The following is a 23,947-nucleotide window of genomic DNA, read 5'->3' on the forward strand; positions in this document are numbered from 1 at the left end:
ATATATATATATTATGTAAGATAAATATTGTTTCAGTTTCTTTCTCAAAATAGATTGTATTTAATTTAATAAAATTGAACCTCTGCGGATAACTTAAGATGTAAAATTTATAATTCTCTCCTTTTCTCTCCTCGGGATTTCCAAGTATTTCTAACATTCTCGGCTTTTCGGTAATGAGGATCGAGTGCCTAGTTTTTTCCATTCATATTTTTCGCGCGAGAAGTAACGTGGTTGGTAGCTCTGATCAGCTATAATCCTGCCCGCTGTCACAATGCAAACATGGCGATGATGGTGTCCGTTTAAAGAGCAGCGACGCATTTTCATTCCTTTTTGGCTGCGACGAATCTTTAATTGCCGCTGGTGACGACGAGAAACGCAATGGGCAATGCTGATACAAAGCTGAACTTTCGGAAGGCTGTGGTGCAATTAACGTCGAAAACTCAGGTACAGACATTCGCTTGTTTACTTGACGAATAACATATGATCGGTGGCAGATCGACATAAATATAATTTCTCGACGAAATCTTGGCAATCGCTGAGTCTCTGTGATGAATCCAGAATATCTGCATTTTTTATTTTATATATACATGTCAATGTGTTAAGTAAAAAAAAGGATTAACATATGTTGTCATGTAAAACTTGATATTGCTGATAGAGATTATTGAAACACGATAATATAAGCTGTTTTAAGATTTGTCGAATTGCTACAACAATGACTGCTATAATAAATAAATTGTTGTGAAAATTGTATATATATAATAATCAAGATTAGATTTTTACTCTCTGCACATATGTCAATATACTTTGTTTTACCTAGAGACCTTAAATAACAAAGTTTGATCACGAGATCAACAAACTTTTGATTGACTCATCGTTTTTGTCAACTTTAGTAAGATAGTATGAGTCAGAATGAGATGGCATATAAAAAGAGACAGTATATATATCCTTCTTTTTTATTCTTGCTCATTTGTTCATTATACTTTATTATAGAATCTCTAATTTTATCATTTGATTCGTAATCAGTTGTTAAATTAGAAGAGCCTGAAATATATGTTATGTACTGAACGATGAAGATTAATGAATCTATAAAAATTTAATTTTAAGTTATTATACCATGTTCCACATAAATTTTATTTTTGTAATTGTACCAACAGGTGATCGAGGCATCGGATGACATATTCTGGGATCAATTTTGGTCTGAGAATGTGACCAATGTTCAGGACATCTTTACCCTGATTCCGGCTCCGGAGATTCGTGTGTTGAGAGAAGAGGCACCTTCCAATTTAGCCACATTATGCTACAAGGCGGTCGAGAAGTTAGTCAAGGCGGTGGATAGCAGCTGCAGAACTCAACGGGAGCATCAGATTGTTTTGAACTGCTGTCGCTTGCTGACACGCTTGTTACCTTACATATTTGAGGATCCCGATTGGAAAGGCTTCTTTTGGTCCAGTTTACCTGGCAAAGATGATGAAGAGAGCTTACCATTGGCACATTCTTTGCTGAACGCGCTTTGTGTAAGAGATATATTTAAAGTAAATAATGACATATTAAATGTTTTCATAATTTTTTTATTATTATAGTCTAAAATGTATGTGTTTAAATTATTATTATTATTAGTAATAAAATTATATTATTTAATAATTAATTAGCGATGTTTAATATTTTATATACAATATGAGAATATGTTATAGTAGTGTAGAATGTATATCTATATTCTCTAAAGTAATTAATTTTAAATCCATTTCTATTTTAGGATCTATTGTTTTGCCCTGACTTTACCGTAGCTGCAAACAGGAAATCCGGTCCGGTGAGTCTCCGTTAGATATTGGAGTTTTGATAAGAAGTGCGGATTGTGTTATGCCTCGTAGTGTCTTTACAGGACAAAGCTGATGAGTTGCAGTCAATAGACAGTTGTGAATATATATGGGAAGCGGGAGTAGGCTTCGCATATTCGCCACCTAGATATCCCATTCTAGATTCCAACCGCACAGAATTGTTGAAGCTCTTGTTGACATGCTTCAGCGAAACCATGTACAATCCACCGATGGATCTATCAATCACGCCGAACAGATGGATTGAACATTTGACTAGCAGTGAAAACAGGTAATTATTTCAGTATAACCGTACATAATGTATATATTTTTGTACTTGTTATATTTATATTATTTGTACCTTTGTATATAAGTTTTTCAATCATGGAACAGTATATATATCTTATATATATATGTATAATATATTTAAATAGAATACTAAAATAATCCGACAATTACATAGGATATTTATATGTCATTATATTTTTTATTTAATTTGTAATTACATACTAATTACATACGATTGTTTACAGACATGCTTTACCTATGTTCACATCGCTTTTAAACACGGTATGCGCATACGATCCCGTCGGATATGGAGTACCATACAATCATTTGCTGTTCACCGATTCCTTAGAGCCGCTGGTCGATGTCGCGTTGCAAATCTTGATTGTAACTTTGGATCATGACACTTCTGGTGGAATACCGTTGGAAGAGGGAGCAGTCGGAGACAATTTGTTCATTAATTATTTGAGTCGAATCCACCGCGATGAAGGTAACATTTTAAATATTTAATTTTATATATTTTTGTATAATTAGACTTTTATTTAAAGTTTTGTTAAAGCAATATATGCTTAAAATTAAATAAGAAGTAAAATTAAAAATTTTTTTCTTAGATTCTGAAGTTTGATATTTGCAATTAATAAATTTTTAGTTATAATTAAATGTCAATTTATAGATAAAAAATAAATACATAGAAAAATGAGGAAATAAGTATATAGAAATAGACTAAAATGTATGTTTTTGTTTCCACAGATTTCCAATTTGTCCTAAAGGGTATCACTAGATTGTTGAATAATCCATTAATGCAAACGTATCTGCCAAACTCGACCAAAAAAGTGCATTTTCATCAAGAACTGCTAGTCTTCTTCTGGAAGATGTGTGATTACAACAAGAAGTTCTTGTATTATGTGCTAAAGAGCTCGGACGTTCTTGAGGTTCTCGTGCCGATTCTTTATCACTTAAATGACTCGCGTGCTGACCAATGTAAGTTTTTATTTTTTTGTTTTTTGTTTTACTCATTTATATTTATATCATACTGCTTTAATTCAACATTTAATTACACATATATAATTGATGATTTCTTCAGGAGAAATACATAATTTAAAATATCTCAGAATTTGATTGGAGGAGTAATATATTAAATAAATTATATTTTTAATTAAGTAAATTATATGTGTATATTTAGCTTTTCCATATTTTTAGCACGAGTTGGTTTAATGCACATCGGTGTATTTATTTTACTTCTCTTGAGCGGAGAACGCAATTTTGGAGTGAGGTTGAATAAACCCTATACAGCTACAGTGCCTATGGATATTCCCGTTTTTACAGGTTTGATAATTATATTTACTATTTAAGAATCAGAAGACTATTTTAAATATATTAATTTAAAAAAAGTAATAGTATTTGATTGCAGATTTGTATTTATGATTGTAAAGTCAAAATTATTAAAATCATTAATTATTAAATTGTCAATATTAAAAATGATAATAATTTCATTTCAGGAACGCATGCTGATCTCTTAGTCACTGTATTTCATAAAATCATTACGACTGGCCATCAAAGACTGCAACCGCTATTCGATTGTCTATTAACGATTCTAGTCAATGTCTCGCCGTACCTTAAAACACTGTCTATGGTGGCTAGCACGAAACTACTACATTTATTGGAGGCATTTAGTACACCGTGGTTCCTTTTCTCAGCGCCCACTAATCACCATTTGGTGTTCTTTTTGCTCGAGATCTTTAACAATATTATTCAGGTAATGCTCTCGCAAAATGCACAATTAAATGTGCATCTATACAATCACATAATATGCAATCTATTTTTCTCAATTATACAAGATGTTTAAAAGTGTTTAAAAAAGTGTAATTTATGCAGCGTTATTTATTTATCGTTCGCAAATTTTGAAAAAGAACTAATCTTTCCTTTATTAATTTTATAATTTACTTTATATTTTCTAATAGATTTGCTTTACTAAAACTGATGGGAAGAAAAATATTTTTGAATGTTTTGGAATAGAAATTATCTGAATATTTAGTTATTAATTTTACTACATGTATAGTTTAGGAATATGGGTCAGTTTTTATATTAATATTATAAATAATATAATTTTAGACTTACCGTTTATTTTCGATTTTCAGTATCAATTTGATGGAAACAGCAACTTAGTTTATACTATAATACGCAAACGGCAAGTATTCCACGCTCTCGCGAATTTGCCCAGTGATTGCAACACGATCGCGAAGTCTCTTAGTAAGAGGCAGCGTCGTCACATGCCTGCAAGTACGTCCAACGAGAATGTTAGCGAGGCTGCGATGGAAGGGTCGCATCCCGCACAACCTGCTGAACCCGGCACTTTAAAGGCATCCTTGTTGGAGACTCCCGGTGAGTCTTCTTCTATATGTAGATTAACAATTAAGTTCAATAGATCTAAATTTGAGAATAATAATATTATTGGATAGAAATTCAAATTTAAAAATAATAATAAATTTGTCAAACTAATAGGTATTGAGAACATGACGGAAAAAGAATCTGCGCATCCACTGAGTCCATCGGTCAGCATTGACATTAATAAATTGATTAGTAATCGATCGGAGAGCAAGACTGAAGATATCGCGGAAGAATCAATGACCGCGACCAAGAATTCCGTGGTGCCGGTAAGGAACAAAGATATGAAATTATTTATTCCTAACTGAAATAAAAAACTCCATTGACGTTCGATAGTAACAAAGACCGATATACGAACACCTGATTAATAAATCCAATCAATAATGACAATCGTAATTCGTTCGCTGTCCAGAAGGGTGGCATTCGTGTAGCTGAGCAAACGAGTAACAACAATATCAATAACGTTAATCAATGGGTACCGTCTAGCGATTGGGTGTATCAGTGGAAGAGTAAGCTTCCTCTGCAAACCATCATGCGATTGCTTCAGGTCCTCGTTCCACAGGTTGAGAAAATCTGCATCGACAAGTGAGCGAGCATTCTTATTTATAAATAACAAGCATAGGTCATCGATCTCAGAATGTTGTCCATCGGTGCTTAAAATCCCGCTAGAGAATTTCGTATAAATAACACTTATTATTTTCATATTTATATGTTCTCTTTTATTGATCTTAATAGGGGGCTGACAGACGAGAGCGAAATCCTGAAATTTCTGCAACACGGTACCCTTGTTGGGTTACTGCCAGTGCCGCATCCTATTCTCATCAGGCGGTATCAGGCTAACCCTGGCACGACCGCGTGGTTTCGCACGTATATGTGGGGTGTTATATATTTGAGAAATGTCGAACCACCCATATGGTACGATACAGACGTCAAGCTGTTCGAGATCCAGAGGGTTTAGATAATCGCCAAAAGGTTCGTTATCGTTCGCGCTTGAAATACTGTTTTATTGGCAGTGCGCAAGAAGATGAGTCATCGAACTCGTTATTGTGTGTATAATCGTTCCTGAACATTAATTAAAATTGAAGGATTCAGTGTGACGCTTTCGTAAGAACTCGAGAATAGTTTCTTCCGTTTTAAAATAAATGTCAAAATATATCAATAAAATATATGAATTGAAATCAATATGCATAATTATAAGGAGAACTTCGAGTTTCTCTGAAATCTTATAAAAACGTGTTAAATCATTAGAATCCTTCAGTTAACTGAAATTTAACTGATTCCTCGTCTCTAGCTTAATTACAAAGATCTAGTGAAATTAATTCTCCTAAGTTTAAATGATTTTCGTTGATAGTTGTCGCCATTCTTTCAAGTCAAATCAAATTTTAATAATCAGGAAAGAGGCAGGAATCAATTAAACATCGGTTAATTTTGACCAATGTTTATAGGAATATAATGAGACACGACGAACGCATCAAGTCACACGCTTTGTCTTTCTAATTACTTTTTACATGGCGAGAGCTCCAAAGTACTTTCATCTTGATGTAACATACATGTACTGTATACAAGATTGTAAACGTCGTTTACAATCGGTATCAGTGATTTATTATTATTATTATTATTGTATCTCGAAGACTGTAATCTCATTTGTATCATAGTAATATATACTGTCAGTAAATGGAAAAGATATATATATAATATATATGTATCGTCGATCTTAAGGAAGTCTACTAATTAAACAAATTTAATAGACGACAAGAAGAGCCGACTATAAATAAAAAATTCTATTTTAAACTTTACTCAACATTTCTTCGCGTTTTTATATTTATATACAATTTTACTGTCATCAATCATAATTTATATTTTACAGTTTTACGACTGGTATTATTAATATTTATCTTCTTAATATAATTAGGTATATCGTATAATTTTTTTTTTTCAAAAGAATATTCGATAATTGTTTCATTAAGACCGGCGATATCGTAGAATGATTATCAGAATTAGAGAATTTATCTTTCGCGATATGTAGTTGCGCTTTTCGAAAAGATTTTGTCCGCTTTTGCACCTAAATGTTGTATACTTCGCGTATAGCTGTAAACTGAATTAATATATTTGAATGCTTATTTATACTTGTAGCAACCGTTTCGCACTTTCGCGAAAAGTACTGGATCAGGGTATCGATCATGTAACTTTTTCCCTAGGACGAAAACGTAAAAAGTGAAAATTATATGTCATGTGTATATTATTATTATTATTATTTATTATGTATTGAGAAATTACAAACACAAATGGTGAGGCACCAACAGAACTGCTGCTACTAAACCTTCTAGGAAACGAAACGAATTACAAATTACGAATTACAGAGAAATGAGACAATACTTAAAAGCGTATCTTGCTTAATAAATCACGCGATAGATGATGCTCGAGCAGGAAACAAGAAAGTAGAAGACAAGAATGCTTAAAGTATAAATGCAAGAAGGCATAATAGGAAAATATATGTACATATAAATACATATATAAAAATTTTCACTTTTTACATTTCCGTTTTATAAAAAAAAGTTACAAAATCGATACTCTGTACGATAAGAACTTCTGGGTCCGCTTTTATTTCACTTATTACAACATCACGTGGCCTTTCTTTTTTCCATCTTACGAAATTTATTTTTTTAAAGTGTAAATAAGAACGGACCTAATGAACATGCTTTTTACGAACGAAATGACGTATGCAACGCGAATCGACCGCGATTTTTTAAAATAGTGACATGATATAAGGAAAACAGACCTTAGGTCCCTGTGCTCTTCTTCGATTGCACTGTCTTAGACTTTCTATAGTTCAAAATAAAATAAATGTATACACTCAGGCCTTAACAAAAAAGAAGAAACTTAAAAAAGTATAGAAGCAAAATTCATATTCTGTAATTCCACTTTATTATTTTTCGCTTCTCGTAATACTTTTTGAACAAATCGATAATTTATCGTCATATAGAAACAGAAATATGTAAAAATTCAGATAATTCGTGATAGATCTCTTTGACTGTACGATAAATTTTTGAAAAGGGGAATTTGAGTTTTGCTTTTGTATCTTTGAAATAAAAACGAGATTGTAAGTGCAGTTAGAAATGAGGATGAGTTTTGTACATCACAGTACACTTGCGACTTATAGTTACGAAGAACATCCAAACAGGATCTCACATCATGTATTATATATGTAGCTGTTCTTAAATATACAGAGTTATGACATAAACGATCATTTACATTTGTGTATACACTCTTTCTTTCTCTCTCTTTCTCTCGCTCTCACTTCGCATTCATGGAAAAAGAAATACAAAATCGTGTTATATTTCGCACGAAAATTCGTAGCTTAACATTTCCGTATTACTCGTAAACTATCGTAAAACGCGTGCTTCTATGTCGCATGAAGCACGCAATGTATATCGTATATATGATATTCGGTAACGAGCGTGTTTGGTGGACAGAACGTTACATCTATTTGATAACAGAAACTGTACGCCAAACGCGGTTACTATTATCACCTTATCTTAAGTGACGATCATGCATACGTTTTGCAAATTTGACACCCAGACTCAATTTCATGAGTTTATTTTCTTTCATATGCCTCTGTGTGTATATATATGTACAGACATCCATATATACATACATATGTATATATATGTGTACGAGAGTAGATGTGTGTGTAACAAGAGTTATCTTTGTATATCGTTCTATAAGATCATGAAGACAATTAAGTAATCGAACATAATTGAGTAAATTCTTGGAATTATAAATATCGAAGAACCGCGTCCGAATGTGAGCAGTCGCTTCGCGGAAGTCCTAACTGGAAGAATAAATGAATGGATCGACCAAGTATCCAGCAACGCGCTGCGTTGCAGCTAAACCTAAGTTAAATATATCACACAGCTTCATATAGTAAAGTATAAAAAGATTAGAATACATTTTACCCGACCAAACGGAAATTCATTGGCGGAGCGCGGCTCTCTCGGTAATGCCCACTAAAAAATATCGCCGCGTGAATCTTTTCTTTCCCCGAATCAAATCCCCGATGTGTTGTCGATGTGTCATCATCATTGCGCTCTTATCACAGACGTCAATGTTGCTTAAACCTAGAGAATTGATTTGTGCTGCCTTACGTAGCGGACATAAACATGTCGAAGGAAGAATTCTTAGACAAGCGTCATAGTTCGATTTTACGCCGCGTCGGCGATTTCATCGCATGACCTTGTCGTAAGAGGGTGGCGGCGCCTCGTCCGAAGGTGCAAGTGGCGACTGTGATGGCGGTGGTATCAGGATAGCGATGTGATAAGGCGGTGGAGGCGGCTGCCTCACCGTCGTCGTCGGCACTGTCGCCGTCGCTCTACTGACAATGCTGTCGCCGATGCTGGACGCGTTTGTCAGGGCAACGATATGATCCTCCTGCATACGAGCACTATGCTCTGACCGACTACTGTGATGGTAATTTCTTTCATGAGAATACTTGCAGAAGATCGAGTATAAACAAGCGGACAGCAGAAATATCAGTAGCCCGCAAAACACGAGTATCTCCAGGCCAGGCCCCTGTTAGCACGAAAATAAGAATCGATTAGAAAGTATGAAGCAAGGAGATAACAGAAGAATAAAAGGTCGCAAAACAGTGGCAGTTTCTTCAGTGGTGCAGAATTTTGAGATAAAATCTTGAAATAAGAATTCTTTCTAAGTACAGATACGCTTACCCGATAACCGAAGTAGAATTTAGCAGCCGCTACAAAGACTGTTGCCAGAGCAAAGGTAGACCAAATCCCACAGCGCAGTCGGAAGCCGGCCAACTCAGCCTGCCGTAATTCAAAGACGCTTCCTGTTAATAGGCTTCTATTCCGTTCTGTACCATTCACGCCGGTCGTATTAGACAGAATTAGTTGATTGTTGCTAGCGTCGGTGACATTGCTGCAAACAATGCGTTAAACCAAAAACGATTTAATACCGCTATAGTGCCACGTATCTTCGTACTAAACTCACAAAGCTGCAAATCGAGGGCGAATCATTTATAAGTAATCTTTCTGCTGATAGATATGTATAAGTGAGTCACCCTGTATATAGGAAGAGCATGTTCCTCTCAGAATGTCTCCTTTGTCTTAGTGTAGACCTTTTTGTGTTTTCATTAATTACTTGGGGATGTTGTTCAGCTGAGCGAGTTGGATGGCGCTGAGCGATGACGAACCGTGATGATGGTTCTCATTGTTATGGATTCGCGCAGACGTCGTCGAACGAGCGAAGCTCCGGCAGGAGGTATTGACATTACTAGGTCCGGCTGGAGATGCGTTTCCGACTGCGAGGTTACCTGTGAGGCCCTGGAATTGATGCACAGCACTCACCATTTGCCTATGTTGGCCGCTGCGCCTACATTGGCCTGCAAAAATAATTGATAAATAAAATGATAAAAAATAGAATAACGATAAGGAAAAAATAAAAAGAATAGATATTGAAATTTTCCTTCATATAATGTTGTTAATTCTTTCATTTATTTATCAGATTTGCCTTCTTTTCAATTAATTCTACAGAATTATCTGAAAAAATAATTTCTAAATTTTATTCTGAGTTTCATGTAACAAAGATAAAGATATTCTATAAATTTTGGGTAAATAAAATATTGATAATATATGCACAGGTCACAAGTAGAATTGTAATATATAATTTTCATATCCTCTATCTTTTTCTCGTACTTTGCTAATACTGGATTTATACCGTTATACTTTGGTACACTTACTGTGTGATTTGGGCATAGGTGTGGCAGGATATCGGCCGCCGAACCTGCCCGGCGGTTTGTTGAGCCAGAAGTGCATCAGGGAGTTACTGCAGCGGATTCAGAGATTCATCGTCAGCTAATGAAGATAGCGTTTTTAGTTTTTTGGCTATAAATCATAGCCTGTGTCTCAGTGAATACTCAATGGCCATGTTGTGTATCTTTATGAAAGACCAAGGAATAAACTGATGCACAAAGAAACGCGGCAGAGATACAATTTAAAACATATATATTTTTACTCCAATTATAATTCATTCATCTCCTTTTTTCTCTTTTTATAATAACAAGATTTAAAAGACATTTTAGAGGATGCCATAAAAATTTATAAATTCTTTATCACCCTCAGAAAACTTTCTATCAAATAAAAACAAATTTTGACAAACTTTCCTTTATCTCTTTTTATGCGCAATTTTTATCAGGAAATTCTCAATCAATGTTTTTTATCAGAATAATCAATAAACCCTTTTCTCATACACAACCTATGTGAGCTAAATTTTAGAAACAATATCACTACTTACTCTACAATGATTTCTCGTCGACGTAAGAATTATGCACGATCCCTCTTGAACATTTCTTTCAACTTGTCAACTTGCAACTCTCCTGCTCGTCAGGGTCGATCCCAGGTCCCACTATCATGTATTTCGAATAGATGTGTTCTATCAATTTTGGATGTATATTATTCATTGTCCGTTATAAACTTATTGTCGTCAATGATAGTGGTAAAGTTCATCTTCTACCTTAAAGATGCATTGTCATGCTTTATGATGTTCTGAAAAAAGCACCATGTATTTATCAGTTAAATAAATAAGATAATTGTGGCATCTCATAGTGAACGTTAAAAATGTAAATACAGCTACACAATAGAAAAGAATGGAGTTAATGACTCTAAAAAATAGATATCTCAGACTCTCATGTTTTATGTATTAAAAAATAAACCAAATATATTATGAATATTACAAATATTTATCTAAAGATCATTATAAAAATAGAAAATAAAATTAAGTTTTTTTTTCCAATTGTATTTTTTTTATTCCTTAAAGTAAACAAGTATGCGATAGTATAGCCAAGAAAACTGATGGAAATGCTCATTTAATTTATCAAAAATAAAAGAAAAAAAATACAGTAAACCGCTTCTGTAATCTCCTGAATATCCACTTTCGTTCTAACAGCATATAGAAAAAATAAAATGTCATCGAGTGCTCTTTTGCTCGTTTTTTTTCACTTTATGTACACAATACAACCACACGGTAAATATATAACATAATAGTATAATGTGAAAAAAAATATCAGTTTAAAGGGAGCCAGCTGTTCCAGTAGGGCGAGGGATCCGGAGTAAAGGGAATCCTACAGCGACTGTGTCAGAAAAGTGCAGAAAGTGCAGGGAAAAAGGCGCAGAGAATAAACCCTGATTGATATCGCTTGATCCGTTTCCTTTTCAGCTGTTTTCATCTGTATGGCCTGTTGCAGCCAGGACGCGTCAACGTGTCACACTCTTCCAGATCCGAGTCCAATTGGCTATTGTATTGTTTCTTGCTACACATAAAGTTGCTTTTCCATGCGAGCATTCGTAATGCGTTGATGCGTCCTGTGTGCAACAGGCTTACCTCCTGCTTGTTTAAGACAGATCTCGGACAGGAAAAAATTTATAAATACAATCTGACAGAGTAAAGAGTCAGCAGAACGTGCTGGTCCTCTCAAAGAGTAAGCTGAAACTGCTAAGAGGCGTCTGCGACACTCACTTGTCCTCCGTGTTTGTTCACCAACGTGTCGCGGGCGACCTCAACACGTTCATGGATCGAGCCTCGTTCATCTGTCATTGAGCATCGGCGTGACCGGCGTGACGCAATTGATAAGAAATAAGTATTCAGGATCCAACACTCTCACGTTATTTCTGCACTTTTATCAGGACTCTCGTCCTGTTGAAGTCGCGCATTATCCTCGCGCCCTGGTTATCACTTTTTTTCCTCACCCTTCTCTTCCCCAAACAAACGCACAGTCTTTTCGGGCTGCAATATCTCTCGCCTCGCGTCGTCTCCAGCGAGAAGGAGCAAAAAGATCAATGAAACTGATGATGAAAGTCACAGGCTACGATAGACGCGCGTCGATAACAAACAATCACAGCATCTATCTTCGCGCGAGTCGTCCTCGTTCGCCATTGCTCCACTAGTGACGACGCGCGAGGTACAACGTGAAGTTGTGCGCGAGACGCGCTAAATCATCGCCAATTCGAGACGGTGGTAACAATTGGCGTGACCAATCAAATCGGCGTTTTGCTCTAATCTTATCTGGAAATAGGGTAACTGTCCCAATTACTGTGCCTGTCCCTCCCTTAAGAAAAAATACACTCTTGGTCCGAAATAACACCTAATGAGTATTAACTCCCAAATAAACCTCCAACTTGAGGATTAACAGTAACACTCAATTTGAGTGTCATTTCGGACCGCCAAGAGTGTATTTTTTTCGTAAGGGCTATTATTATGCTGGATTCACACTGTAGCATTAGTGTATGCTTTTGTATTTCGATAAGTCATAAAGAAAAACTAGCACGAATAAGAAAAAATATTTTTTCTTGTTAAGTTAAATTATTAATGCATACGATATCGAAGATAATATTTTATTTTTTGAGTATTAAGGTATTTTTAATATTTTTCAAAAGATACGAAGAATTTTTTATTTCATGGAAAGGAAGGATATAAAGGACTTTGATTGGTTCATTTTCTTATGCCTCATGTTTTATGCGTTATGCAAGAGTCTGTGCTCCCCGCTTTATGTATCACGCCGATGGTGATGCCAGGTGATGCCATGTGTGAGAGTGTATAATTTTCAAGAATCTATTAATTAATCACAGTCTGCACTAGAAAATTAATTAAATCTTACATAAATAAATCACTACGATTTTGTGACTTGAAAATTAGATATCTAAAAGAAGAAGAAATTGCTCATGCAAATATAACCTACACACCGCGCTGTAATGTTTACGAAACAATATAAGAAACAAAAAGAAGCATAATTTCGGAGATCTACTCGACGTGCATATAAAATTTCTCAAAATCGCTTTGATGTCTTAAACACGAAATGTTATTTACGATCGAGAGGTACGCGATTCGCGCGAGTGCGCATTATTTACGACGATGTTTCTCAAACAGTGTCGGAACTTCGCCGCAAGAATTTGCTTTGCAATCCAATGAAAATTGTATATCGATACGTCGTGAAGCTGAAAAGTCTTTGAAGATCGCTTTTCTAGGCGCGCCAAATGTCGGAAAAAGCACACTCGTTAATCAACTTATTAAACGATCGGTAATTATCTTCATTTATATATATTTTTTATATAAATATAAATAATTAAAGTATATTATTTACATCTTTTGCTTGCACTTTAAAAACAAAGAGCATTTTGCAAAAGTTTATTATGGTAATTTATATTTGTTCTATTATATATATATATTTCTTTTTATATTATGTTGTTAGATATGCCCCGTATCCTCCAAAGTACACACCACACAAACCAAAGCACATGCAATTTATTGCGAAGGTGATACTCAGCTTATATTTATGGACACGCCTGGTATGGTTTCCCTGACTGAATGTAAAAAGTTCAAGTTAGCCGACAGCTTCAAAAAAGATCAGAAAGCCTCCTTAAATGTGGCAGATATTATAGGAATTGTGCAGGATGCAGAAAATATATATACTAGACATAAAATTGATAGAAATATATTAGAACTTTTGACGGAAGATATAAGAAAGAAGATTCCTATAATTCTGGTCATTAATAAAGTGGACAGAATAAAGAAGAAGGAGATATTGTTAGATTTTGTATACACTTTGACCAAAAGTAAGAAGTCTCCAGATTTCTGTGATGTATTTATGATATCTGCTTTAACTAGGGACGGTGTTGACGACTTGAGGGTAAATTTATGATTACTGTAAAGAATTATAGACACAAGTATAATAAATTATAATTTACAATATAATTCTTAGAAATTATAGTTTTCATATTTGAAATATTGTAACATCTACATTCTATTATTTTTTTATGTTTTGCAGACTTACTTATTAGACTCAGCTAAACCACGAGCCTGGCAGTATGAAGGACATGTTTACAGTGATAATAAGTGCCAGGATATAATATGGCAGACAGTAAGAGCAAAGCTACTAGACATTCTACCAAACGAGGTTCCTTATCGTTTACTGGTGAAGTTGGAGCACTTCGATCCAGCACCCGACGACAGTGTCAATGCATTGGTATCCATTAAATGCCCCAACATGCGCATTGCTCGTCTATTAACGCGCGGTAGAAATAATAGAATAAGTCAAGTCGCTGTTATGGCAGAACAGGAACTGCGACACGCTTTTCGTACGTCGGTGATATTAAAGCTAGCTGTGGAACCTTCAACATAATTCGGCTTATATTTGTTATTTGTTAAATAAAATTAAGTATTTACAAATAAGATATTTTTATGTTTCAATACAATCAAAACCTTTAAAAATCAATCTCTGATTTAAGAATATGATTCTTCTACGTTGCATTTGTAAGGCTCAGTTCCATAAATGTAAGATTAACTTCAATTTAGGTTCAATTTACTTTTTTTTTTAACTCTACGAAATAAGAATTTTTCTAAGAATTAGATAAAGATAAACAGTAAGTGAAATCGAGAAAAAAGTTAATCTTACGTTCGTGCAGGAGCTGGACCTGAGTTGTTTAATGATTATTTATAAAGACTGTCAGAGTTATAGCAGTCAATTTATCCCTTTTTAAAAATCCTAATTTTATTTGTAAAATAAAACTATAAATAAAAGCAGTGTAAGTTCACACTGTATATACGTAGATGTAAATTATTATATTCTATGTATAATTTTGAAAGTGGATGTAGCACGGACAGGAATCAAATAGCGGAATTATCGACATTGGACGTTGCTATGTAGTTGATATTCACTTCCTCAATTAGCGCTAGTGCGCCGGCATAGATGCTATCAGACTTTTCTATCTACTTATAGTATTTGATCTACGAAAGTAAGGTTATGTCATCGTCATAAATAAACGCGGGAAATCTGTCAAACGCATACGGCGTAGAAGCGTAATAATAATGGCGCAGCGTCGTATAGAGTGAGTAGATATAATAATTATTTAACAATTTGACATAACTTAATCTATAATTATGAATACACGATTCGATTAATTAGAATAATTATTTGTATATAGATAAGTGTTTATGTCATTTGCTTTATCTTTATAGCTCCTTTTTCACTAAGGTATCCAAGAAGGAGAATTCAGGCCAGGATAATTCGGAGAGGTATGTTTTACTATTAATAGTCTCTCTTTCTCTATGGTAGTTGATTATGCTAAAAATCCTCACTACATGCTCGCGCTTGAGCTCGCTGGCTCTGCCGATTCGACGGCTAGAGCTCGCAGTCGCAGCTCGCAGTCGATTTGTTGTTTTTAATTGGATACATACAATCAACAGCCACAACTTGTCTGACAAACAGAATCAGAATGCAACGGAGAATGGCAAACGGAAAAGAGATAGCAGCAACAGCTCCAGGTGATTAAACTCAATAATTTATATGTTACAGTATTAATATTTTAAATTATTAAAAGTCTCTGTTTGTATTTATTTGTTTTCTTATAAATCGGTTTTGCAGTCCACCTTCGAAGAACGTTAAACGTACAAAATCAAAGACGGTTTCCAAGACACCTTCGCCAAGTGTTAAGCCTCGCAAACTAGGTAACTACTCTCAAATTATAGATATTTCAACTATGATATATCTGTAATTATCTTTAAGGAGCTACCCCAAAAATTAAGCCCAGTAAGCTTTCCCCTGGAGCATCAAAAAAGGCAGAAAAAAGGCAATTGAAAGATACTCCTGGTAAAAAGAAAAAGAAGGAAGAGGCTAAAAATATAAATGATGTTGAAGAGAAGGTAAAGAATAATCACACAGAAAATGATATAACTGAAGAGAAAAACAAAAAAGAAGAATCTACATTTTCAATGAAGGAATCGAAGTCCAATGAGGCAGAAAAAGTAAAGAAGTCTGTGAAAAAGAAATGGTCCAAGATAGTGCAGCTGGTAGATTCTAGTGATGATGAGACTCACCTACCTGTAAGTTCAAATTCTTTTAAAATTGTTTTTCTTAAGACTTATTTAAGTTTTGTTTTTGGCCGAAATTGAATAAAAATTAAATATTTGTGTTTGGCTGGAGATCAAAATGTGATTTCGGTCAAACTTTATAAATTTCTAAGTATTCTATAAATTTTTCTTATATGTACAAATGATGATTATAGTTACCTGGAAGTCCAAAAAAATCAGAGACTGACAACGAGGAGAAGAAGACTGAAAGTGTAGATAAGTCCAGCAACATAAATAAAAATGTTTCTGACAACGCTTCTAATAATGACGCAAACGAAAGTGCTTCGGACAATGAAGAGAAAAATCCAAGTTCGAAGAAAGAGTCTACACCTGAGAAGTCGCAAACTCCCTCTAAGAGTGAAAGTTCAAAGAAAGAGTCTACACCCGAGAAATCACAGATTCCCTCTAAGGATGAAAATCCGAAGAAAGAGCCTACGCCTGAAAAAAAGACTAAGAAAGTGCCCAACTTTTTTAGTAAGTATTCAACAATTTAAGAGTACTTTGGAAAAGTTGCGGATTGAATTTTAAAACACAGATTTAAATGAATTTAAAGAATAGTATAAGCTTTAAATATTTTATTTGAAACAGCTATTTGAAATTATGTTGCAGTGTCTAAGCAAAAAGGCGACGCGAAAGGTGACAAAGTGAGTAATGGAAAAAGTGCCAACCAGTCCTACAACCCCAGCGCATCCGTCTATCATCCGATAGACGATGCGTGCTGGAAACGAGGGGACAAGTGAGTTGAAATATAATTTTGTTTTTTAGGAAGTTTTGTTTTATTATAAGAAACCATGAAAATTTTGTAAGACTTTAACGATATTTAAAAACTTGTCCCTTTGAAATTCGCTTACAGAACTCCATATAGCGCATTCGCGCGCACCTTGGAGATCATCGAAGAAACTAGTGCAAGATTAAAAATAATAGAAATATTGTCAAATTACTTCCGGTCTGTCATGGTCCTGAGCCCCGAGGATCTTTTGCCGAGCGTTTATCTGTGCCTTAATCAATTAGCGCCAGCGTATGAAGGTTAATAATGACATTGATTATCAAAATTCAGAAGAAAGCAATTAATGTTTATCTAAAAATAACTATTTAAATTTTAGGAGTTGAGTTTGGAATCGCTGATACGAATCTGATGAAGGCGATAGCGCAATGTACTGGTAGAACCCTGGCTCAAATTAGAGCTGATGTTCAGGAGGTTGGCGATTTGGGAATTATAGCGGAAAATAGTAAATCTAATCAGAGAACTATGTTTCAACCGGCGCCATTGACGGTTCCCAATCTATACTCCAGATTGATGGAAATTGCTCAGATGACAGGACATGCGGTAACACATGCAACTGTTACAATTATGATTTTTCTATGATTAATATAAATAAATAAAATTAAAAAAAATTACAGAGTAACGAGATTTGAATTATAAAAAATAAAGACTTAAGAAATTTTAAGTTTATACTATAAATTAAAAATTAATTTGTATTTATATATATAAAAATTCTCTCTTTGAATTAGATTAATTTTGATTTTTAAAGAATTAAAAAAGAATTACGAGAAATATAAAGATTGTGTGATATATATTTGGTTTCAGAAAAAGATTAAATAATAAGAAATTGAAATATTTATATAGGAATAAATAAATTGCAAACTGTATATATTTACATAAAATAAAAAATTTTTTTTCTACAGTCTCTATCGAAAAAGTTGGATAAAATTCAGACGCTGTTTGTAGCGTGCCGAAATACAGAAGTAAGATATCTAGTTAGATTGGTAGCTGGGAAGCTTCGCATTGGATTGGCGGAACAATCTGTTTTACAAGTAAGTTATTTGCGATATTACACAGTTTTGATGAACATTATTAAATATTTGGATTTTCTTAGGCATTGGCTTTAGCTTGCGCGATGACACCGCCGGAACAAAAGTATCCACCAGAAATTCTAAATGCAAGCAAAAAGATGTCGAGTGATCGTTTCAAAGAGAAATATGATAAAATAGCACTTATATTGAAAACAACGTATTGGTAAGATTATTTTGAAAATATTATTATAAATATTAAAACAATAAATTATATAATGTTTTTGTCGAAATAAAATGTTTTCCTTAATTAAAAAGAAGGAAATATATATATAATTAAATAAAATGTACATATAAAATGTACAATATATAATTGTATTTAAAATAATTTAATTGTATCTCATAACTTTATTAAAATAAATATTTTATTAAAAATTTTATTTCTTAATTTAGAAATAAGATTAATATTCAATTAAATTTCTCTTTCTTTTCGTTAATCTTATATCTTTTTGCAGTGAATGTCCGAATTATAATCTTATAATTCCTGTTTTGCTGGAAGACGGAATTAATACCTTGCCGAGCAAGTGCAAACTTACTCCTGGAATACCCTTGAAACCTATGTTAGCGCATCCTACTAAAGGTGTTCAAGAAGTCCTAACGCGATTTGAGGGTTTGAAATTTACTTGTGAATGGAAATATGACGGCGAAAGAGCTCAGGTTCTTATTTATACATGTAATTTTGAAAATTTTATAATATAATAGAAAATATTTTATTGCACATAGAAGAAAAATAGAATACTTTAAAATTAATTCGCTGAGAACTTAGTAATTTAAATTCAAGTCGTTTAAAGAAATACAATTCGGCAGATACACGTTGCGGACGATGGTCAAATAAAAATATACAGTAGAAATCAGGAGAACAATACTACCAAATATCCAGATATCATTAAGCGATTCAAGAATAGTCGTGGTGATGAGGTGAAGAATTGTATACTCGATTGCGAGGCGGTTGCTTGGGATAGTGAGAAGAAACAAATTTTACCGTTCCAAATACTCAGTACAAGAAAGCGAAAGGTAGTAATTACATGTTATTATTTGTAATTTTAATTATTTTGATTGTAATTATATTACACATAATTTTATTGTCACTAATGACTGTAATGTAATTGCTATTAAGATTATAGTTGTGATAATTTCCATAGTGATGTTTCACTTTTGTTCTTAGGATGCTAGCGAGGAGGACATTAAAGTACAAGTATGTGTGTTTATGTTTGATCTGTTATATCTAAATGATGAGCCATTGGTGAAGGAACCGTTTGTGAAACGTCGTGAGTTGTTGAAACAGCATTTCAAGGAAGTGGAAGGTGAATGGAAATTCGCTAATAGTTTAGATGCCTCGACGATGGAAGAGGTGGAAGTTTTTTTGGACGAATCTGTAAAGGGAAATTGCGAGGGTTTGATGGTAAAGACGTTGGAAAAGGAGGCGACTTATGAGATCGCGAAGCGATCGAGAAACTGGCTGAAGCTGAAAAAGGACTACTTAGATGGCGTCGGCGATACGCTCGACGTAATTGTAATTGGTGGTTATATCGGCAAGGGAAAGAGGACCGGCACTTATGGTGGTTTCCTCTTAGCTTGTTATGATCAGGAAAATGAAGAGTACCAGAGCATTTGTAAGGTATGGTCTCTGAAATATTTCTTTGCTTTGTGAAAGTAAACAGGGATGTATAATTATTGGAAATTTTGTCTATATATAGATATTTCTATGTATAATACTTTTATTAAGATGTTTTTTAATATATGTATAAAATATTTGGTGATTTTTATAATTCAATTTCTACTATCAGCATATTATATTTTTCTTTTGCTTGATACTACTACTATCGATATACATATATTATTTCTTCGTAAATAGATCGGTACGGGATTCAAAGAAGATGATCTCGAAAATCACACCAAATTTTTCAAGGATCATATAGTACCACAAGCCAAATCGTACTATCGCTTCGATAGCAGCCATGAGCCGGATCACTGGTTTGAGCCAATTCAAGTTTGGGAGATCAAATGTGCCGATCTCTCCCTCTCGCCTGTACACAGAGCGGCTATCGGAATAGTGAGTTTCCTAGGTTTTCAAGGACGAGTAAATTACGAATATTCATAAAAATATAACTCACCATAATTGCGCTAAAACAAATTCATATTGCATGATTTACATATTGTACTAATTACATATTGTAATAATTTAGTTTGTTTCCGGAAATCTTTTATTCATATTGAACAGTTTGCGTTACGCATACATTACACACACGGAATATACTGTATTTTTTCTATCGGTTAATTAAATAGAGATAATAGGAAACATGTTCCTGCAATTAATTTTTTTTTTAATTTTTAGTTTGTTCAATAAATATTTTTGTAATTAAAAGAAACGGATTTTATATGTATATTTTATCTTTGTTCTGTTCAGGTTGATCCAGAAAAGGGAATATCTTTAAGGTTTCCGCGATTTATCAGGATCCGCGAGGATAAGACCTGCGAGCAGGCCACTTCCGCTCAAGACGTGGCAAATATGTATAATAATCAAGAACAGATAAAAAATAAAACTCCAGTATCGAAAGCCACGGAGGAAGATTTTTATTAATTTTTTTTATTTCGCGACGCACAAATTAATTATTTAATAATAATAATAATATGTAACTTCTGATGTTTGTTTCATTTACATCCACAACGTACATGATTTTTCGATGGAGATTTAAATGTCTAGAAGAAATTAAAAGGCCGAACAATGAAATGGACATCATGGTAACATTTACCTGATTAATAATAATCATTAATAATTTACTGTCACACATACCGCGAATGAAATGATTCACCTCATGCGTTATATCTTTATCTAGGACGCTCTTATCCACTTATCTTATATTTGCTAGTGATAAACCGCCGGAACGTTAGGTGATGATACTCTGGTATCTGTCGACGTTCTAGATTGACTAATTACATTCTTGTCGCATCGCACCGTTTCTGAAATAGCCGCCTTCTTTACGTGAATTCGCGACGGAAGATATTTTCCGCAGGACGCAAGGAGATGGTCGCCAAGAGTTCCGGACCGGCTCTCGAGAAGCGAATCGGCTGCATTAAGTTCACGATTTTCTGTTTGAACGCAATAATATGGGTGGGTGTGCGTGATTTTATCGCGATAATTGCGTCGACTTGTGAAGTTACACCGTGATAGTGAAATAATATTACGATCTATTTTAGGTATTAATTGAAAAAAATGTACGAATGAAAAAGAGTGAATGAAAGCAGTTTGTATTAGACAATAATTGTGAATCGAAAAAAGGAAGCAAAGCATTTGTAATAATAGTGGTGTAACAGTTTTCTAAATTAAGAATTTGTTTCATAAAACATGAATCCCTTTATATTCTTGTTCGGTAGGAAGATTGAGTGTTTTCCTTTAATGAAAATTTGTCTTTGTAATAAATTACATTCTTTTAGATATATGTATAAAACACAGATTAACATATTAAATAATTTTGTTAACTTTTAAAGCTATCTAATTTTATTTCTCAGTAATGAAAAGTTCCTTAAATTAAATTATATTTAATCTTGTTACAGGAAGAAATTAAAGTCACATTAAAAAATTGGCATTTGAGATTGAAAAAATAATGCTACATGATTGTATTAAGTTATTGTTTTTATATATTATAAATAAATTTGACATATAAATTTTTTATTAATAATTTTAAATAACAATAGAATTCATGAAGATTGATCGAGCAGTTTATAAAATTGAATATCCAAGCGATTTATAAAACTTTAATTCATATCATTTTTTAAGAGAAGAACAATCTTTATTCAAGCATCATTTTTTTCATTAATAAATTTTACAATCAATTTAATAGTCTTTAAAAAATATATAATTTTATTTCGCTATTAAACTATCACGATTAATACAAGAAGTTTGAGAGATTTTTTGTTTAAAGAATTATTGTTGCTACACCCTTATTTATCATACAATTAACAAAGTTCTTGTCACTTGGCAAAAGATCGTGGGATGCGCAATGTTCGGACTGTCGATTTGGATGCGGTTCGAGCCGATGTTCGAGGAGTGGGTGGAGTTTTTGAACATGTACGAGTTCTATATCGGAATTTACTTGCTAATCGCTACCTCGGTGCTTGTCATGGCCATTGCTTTCATCGGCTGCGCTGCCGCGCTTATGGAACACATCATAACTTTATACGTTGTAAGAACGCTTATTAATTGGCTCAGCATTTTCTGGTGAAAATTTTTCTTAGAATTTTTCATATAATTTTTCAGAATTTTTATATAATTTTTTTTTTAATTTTTTTTTATAACTCACATTTTTTATACGAATTGAAACACTTCTCAGAAAATCTGCATTTTTTCTCAGAAATTTCCGTATATGTTAATTATGAAATATCGTAAGATTTCTAAGATTTTTTGTAAGTATCATTTCTAATAAAATGTTATAAAATCTAAAAAATTTCAAAATATTTTTTAAAAAATATGGGATGAGAAATTTCAAAATATTTCAGAATTCACATGTATGAAAAATTCTAAGAAAAGATGTAAACTTTCTGAATATTTCTGAATATTTCTGAAAAATGTTTCAATTCGTACAACAATTAGAAGAAAATTTTTCACCAGAATTTTGGAGCATTTTGGAGAAAATTACAAATACACTTTGCAGATACACTTGAAAAGATACTTTGCAGATACAATTGCAAAGAAATTTGCAAGATACTTAAGAATTTGATTTTTGCAAATGATGTAAATTAGTATATATATATCTCAGAAAAAATAAAGGTCTCTTAAAATCATTTTTGTCGTAATCATTCTTAATAATCTTTGATTATTTATTTCAATTACTGATTAATGACATATATTGTCTAAAAAATGTTTCCTACAAATTAAGATATTAAGATAACTGAGTTTTTAGGATACTTTCTTCAAAGTATATCCCCTCTCGATCCTCATTTAATTTTTAATTTAAATATTTATTTTCAACGCTATGTACAATTTTTTTGAGAACTGTATAAAAATAATTTTCTCGCCATTGTAAAAAATGTAATGGAAATTTGTATGAAAAAACTTTCATAATTAATTTTAGCATGTGGGTCTGCAAGCGTTCAGCTTCATTTGCTGTCTAACCGGAGCGGCAGTCATTCTCGATTATTCAACATACGACAGTAAGATTCAACCTATTATCGAACGGTCCATGTACAGTCTTATCAGTAATTCCTATCATGAAACGGCGAGCTTCATTCTGCGAGTAATCCAGGAAACTGTAAGTAAAAACGTTGAGCTTTTCTTTCAAAGGAATAAAAGAGCGTCTTTATTTATTACAATTATGTATATCTATTTTTGACGAATGCGTTAGGTCGGATGCTGCGGAGCTGACGGGCCAAGGGATTACACACAGTTGCGTAAACCGTTACCCACCGAATGTCGGGACACTGTCACAGGGAATGCTTTCCATCATGGTTGCGTAGAGGAATTGTCCTGGTTTCTGGAGGCGAGATCGGGATGGCTTGCCGGTTTGGCGATGGCATTGTGTATGCTTCATGTAAGAGACGAAACATTTTTTCTTCTTTTTCTTTATTATTCTTTAAGAAGTAACGTTTTGAAAATTTGTAATTTGACTAACCCTTACCGTACCATCTACAATTTGGTGCCTCATCCATACCATCAAGGATCACTTCAAATCTCTTCGTTTTTTTACCTCTTCAAAATAATT

At 33.5% G+C, this 23,947-nt stretch overlaps 5 protein-coding genes across 6 annotated transcripts in view; 4 read left to right on the plus strand and 1 right to left on the minus strand.

Annotated features, from left to right (window-relative positions):
* Positions 1–280: 280 nt before the first annotated feature.
* Positions 281–6,162, plus strand: LOC108762578 (protein HID1). The gene is made up of 12 exons (XM_018509626.1): positions 281–444; positions 1,155–1,514; positions 1,754–1,807; positions 1,880–2,103; positions 2,345–2,586; positions 2,847–3,077; positions 3,297–3,422; positions 3,596–3,852; positions 4,235–4,478; positions 4,599–4,750; positions 4,894–5,066; positions 5,217–6,162. Exons 1-12 carry the CDS (start codon positions 379–381, stop codon positions 5,437–5,439), a joined length of 2,352 nt encoding a protein of 783 aa, XP_018365128.1. The 5' UTR covers positions 281–378; the 3' UTR covers positions 5,440–6,162.
* A 201-nt stretch (positions 6,163–6,363) lies between these two features.
* On the minus strand, positions 6,364–12,444 carry LOC108762611 (uncharacterized). Its single transcript, XM_083287364.1, is given in 7 exon segments — positions 6,364–8,710; positions 8,712–9,050; positions 9,206–9,416; positions 9,639–9,879; positions 10,237–10,351; positions 10,791–11,041; positions 12,012–12,444. Coding segments are annotated over 5 exon segments (894 nt in total). The 5' UTR covers positions 10,313–10,351; positions 10,791–11,041; positions 12,012–12,444; the 3' UTR covers positions 6,364–8,683.
* A 594-nt stretch (positions 12,445–13,038) lies between these two features.
* On the plus strand, positions 13,039–14,670 carry LOC108762605 (GTPase Era, mitochondrial). The gene is made up of 3 exons (XM_018509681.1): positions 13,039–13,569; positions 13,741–14,178; positions 14,317–14,670. Exons 1-3 carry the CDS (start codon positions 13,348–13,350, stop codon positions 14,668–14,670), a joined length of 1,014 nt encoding a protein of 337 aa, XP_018365183.1. The 5' UTR covers positions 13,039–13,347.
* Positions 14,671–15,285: 615 nt separating this feature from the next.
* On the plus strand, positions 15,286–20,848 carry DNAlig1 (DNA ligase 1). 2 transcript variants are annotated; one of them, XM_018509679.1, is made up of 16 exons: positions 15,286–15,376; positions 15,507–15,563; positions 15,735–15,812; positions 15,913–15,995; positions 16,054–16,370; positions 16,553–16,871; positions 17,007–17,133; positions 17,251–17,423; positions 17,501–17,724; positions 18,084–18,212; positions 18,275–18,414; positions 18,704–18,905; positions 19,056–19,262; positions 19,414–19,866; positions 20,104–20,301; positions 20,656–20,848. In XM_018509679.1, exons 1-16 carry the CDS (start codon positions 15,357–15,359, stop codon positions 20,827–20,829), a joined length of 2,901 nt encoding a protein of 966 aa, XP_018365181.1. In that variant the 5' UTR covers positions 15,286–15,356; the 3' UTR covers positions 20,830–20,848. The 2 variants fall into 2 exon arrangements, with proteins under 2 accessions (XP_018365181.1, XP_018365180.1); XM_018509678.1 differs by lacking the exons at positions 15,286–15,376; positions 15,507–15,563 and having other exon boundaries at positions 15,570–15,812.
* Positions 20,849–20,907: 59 nt separating this feature from the next.
* Positions 20,908–23,947, plus strand: part of Tsp2A (tetraspanin 2A) — a 3,478-nt gene continuing 438 nt past the window's right edge. Inside the window, exons 1-4 of the mRNA XM_018509602.1 lie at positions 20,908–21,360; positions 22,235–22,432; positions 23,321–23,497; positions 23,591–23,776. Coding sequence (XP_018365104.1) covers positions 21,274–21,360; positions 22,235–22,432; positions 23,321–23,497; positions 23,591–23,776 — 648 coding nt within the window. The 5' untranslated portion in view covers positions 20,908–21,273. The remainder of the gene's footprint in view (positions 21,361–22,234; positions 22,433–23,320; positions 23,498–23,590; positions 23,777–23,947) is intronic.

The sequence above is a fragment of the Trachymyrmex cornetzi genome, unplaced genomic scaffold, assembly GCF_001594075.2.
Source record: "Trachymyrmex cornetzi isolate Tcor2-1 unplaced genomic scaffold, Tcor1.1 scaffold309, whole genome shotgun sequence".
NCBI classification, from domain to species: domain Eukaryota; kingdom Metazoa; phylum Arthropoda; class Insecta; order Hymenoptera; family Formicidae; genus Trachymyrmex; species Trachymyrmex cornetzi.

Coding starts and splice junctions, on each gene's coding strand:
- LOC108762578 (XM_018509626.1), top strand. CDS start 379: ATGGGCAATGCTGATACAAAGCTGAACTTTCGGAAGGCTGTGGTGCAA. Junction 3,078..3,296: donor TGACTCGCGTGCTGACCAAT/GTAAGTTTTTAT, acceptor CCATATTTTTAG/CACGAGTTGGTTTAATGCAC. Junction 4,479..4,598: donor ATCCTTGTTGGAGACTCCCG/GTGAGTCTTCTT, acceptor TCAAACTAATAG/GTATTGAGAACATGACGGAA.
- LOC108762605 (XM_018509681.1), top strand. CDS start 13,348: ATGTTATTTACGATCGAGAGGTACGCGATTCGCGCGAGTGCGCATTAT. Junction 13,570..13,740: donor ATCAACTTATTAAACGATCG/GTAATTATCTTC, acceptor TTATGTTGTTAG/ATATGCCCCGTATCCTCCAA. Junction 14,179..14,316: donor ACGGTGTTGACGACTTGAGG/GTAAATTTATGA, acceptor TATGTTTTGCAG/ACTTACTTATTAGACTCAGC.
- DNAlig1 (XM_018509678.1), top strand. CDS start 15,610: ATGCTAAAAATCCTCACTACATGCTCGCGCTTGAGCTCGCTGGCTCTG. Junction 17,725..18,083: donor CTCAGATGACAGGACATGCG/GTAACACATGCA, acceptor TTTTTTCTACAG/TCTCTATCGAAAAAGTTGGA. Junction 19,867..20,103: donor AGTACCAGAGCATTTGTAAG/GTATGGTCTCTG, acceptor CTTCGTAAATAG/ATCGGTACGGGATTCAAAGA.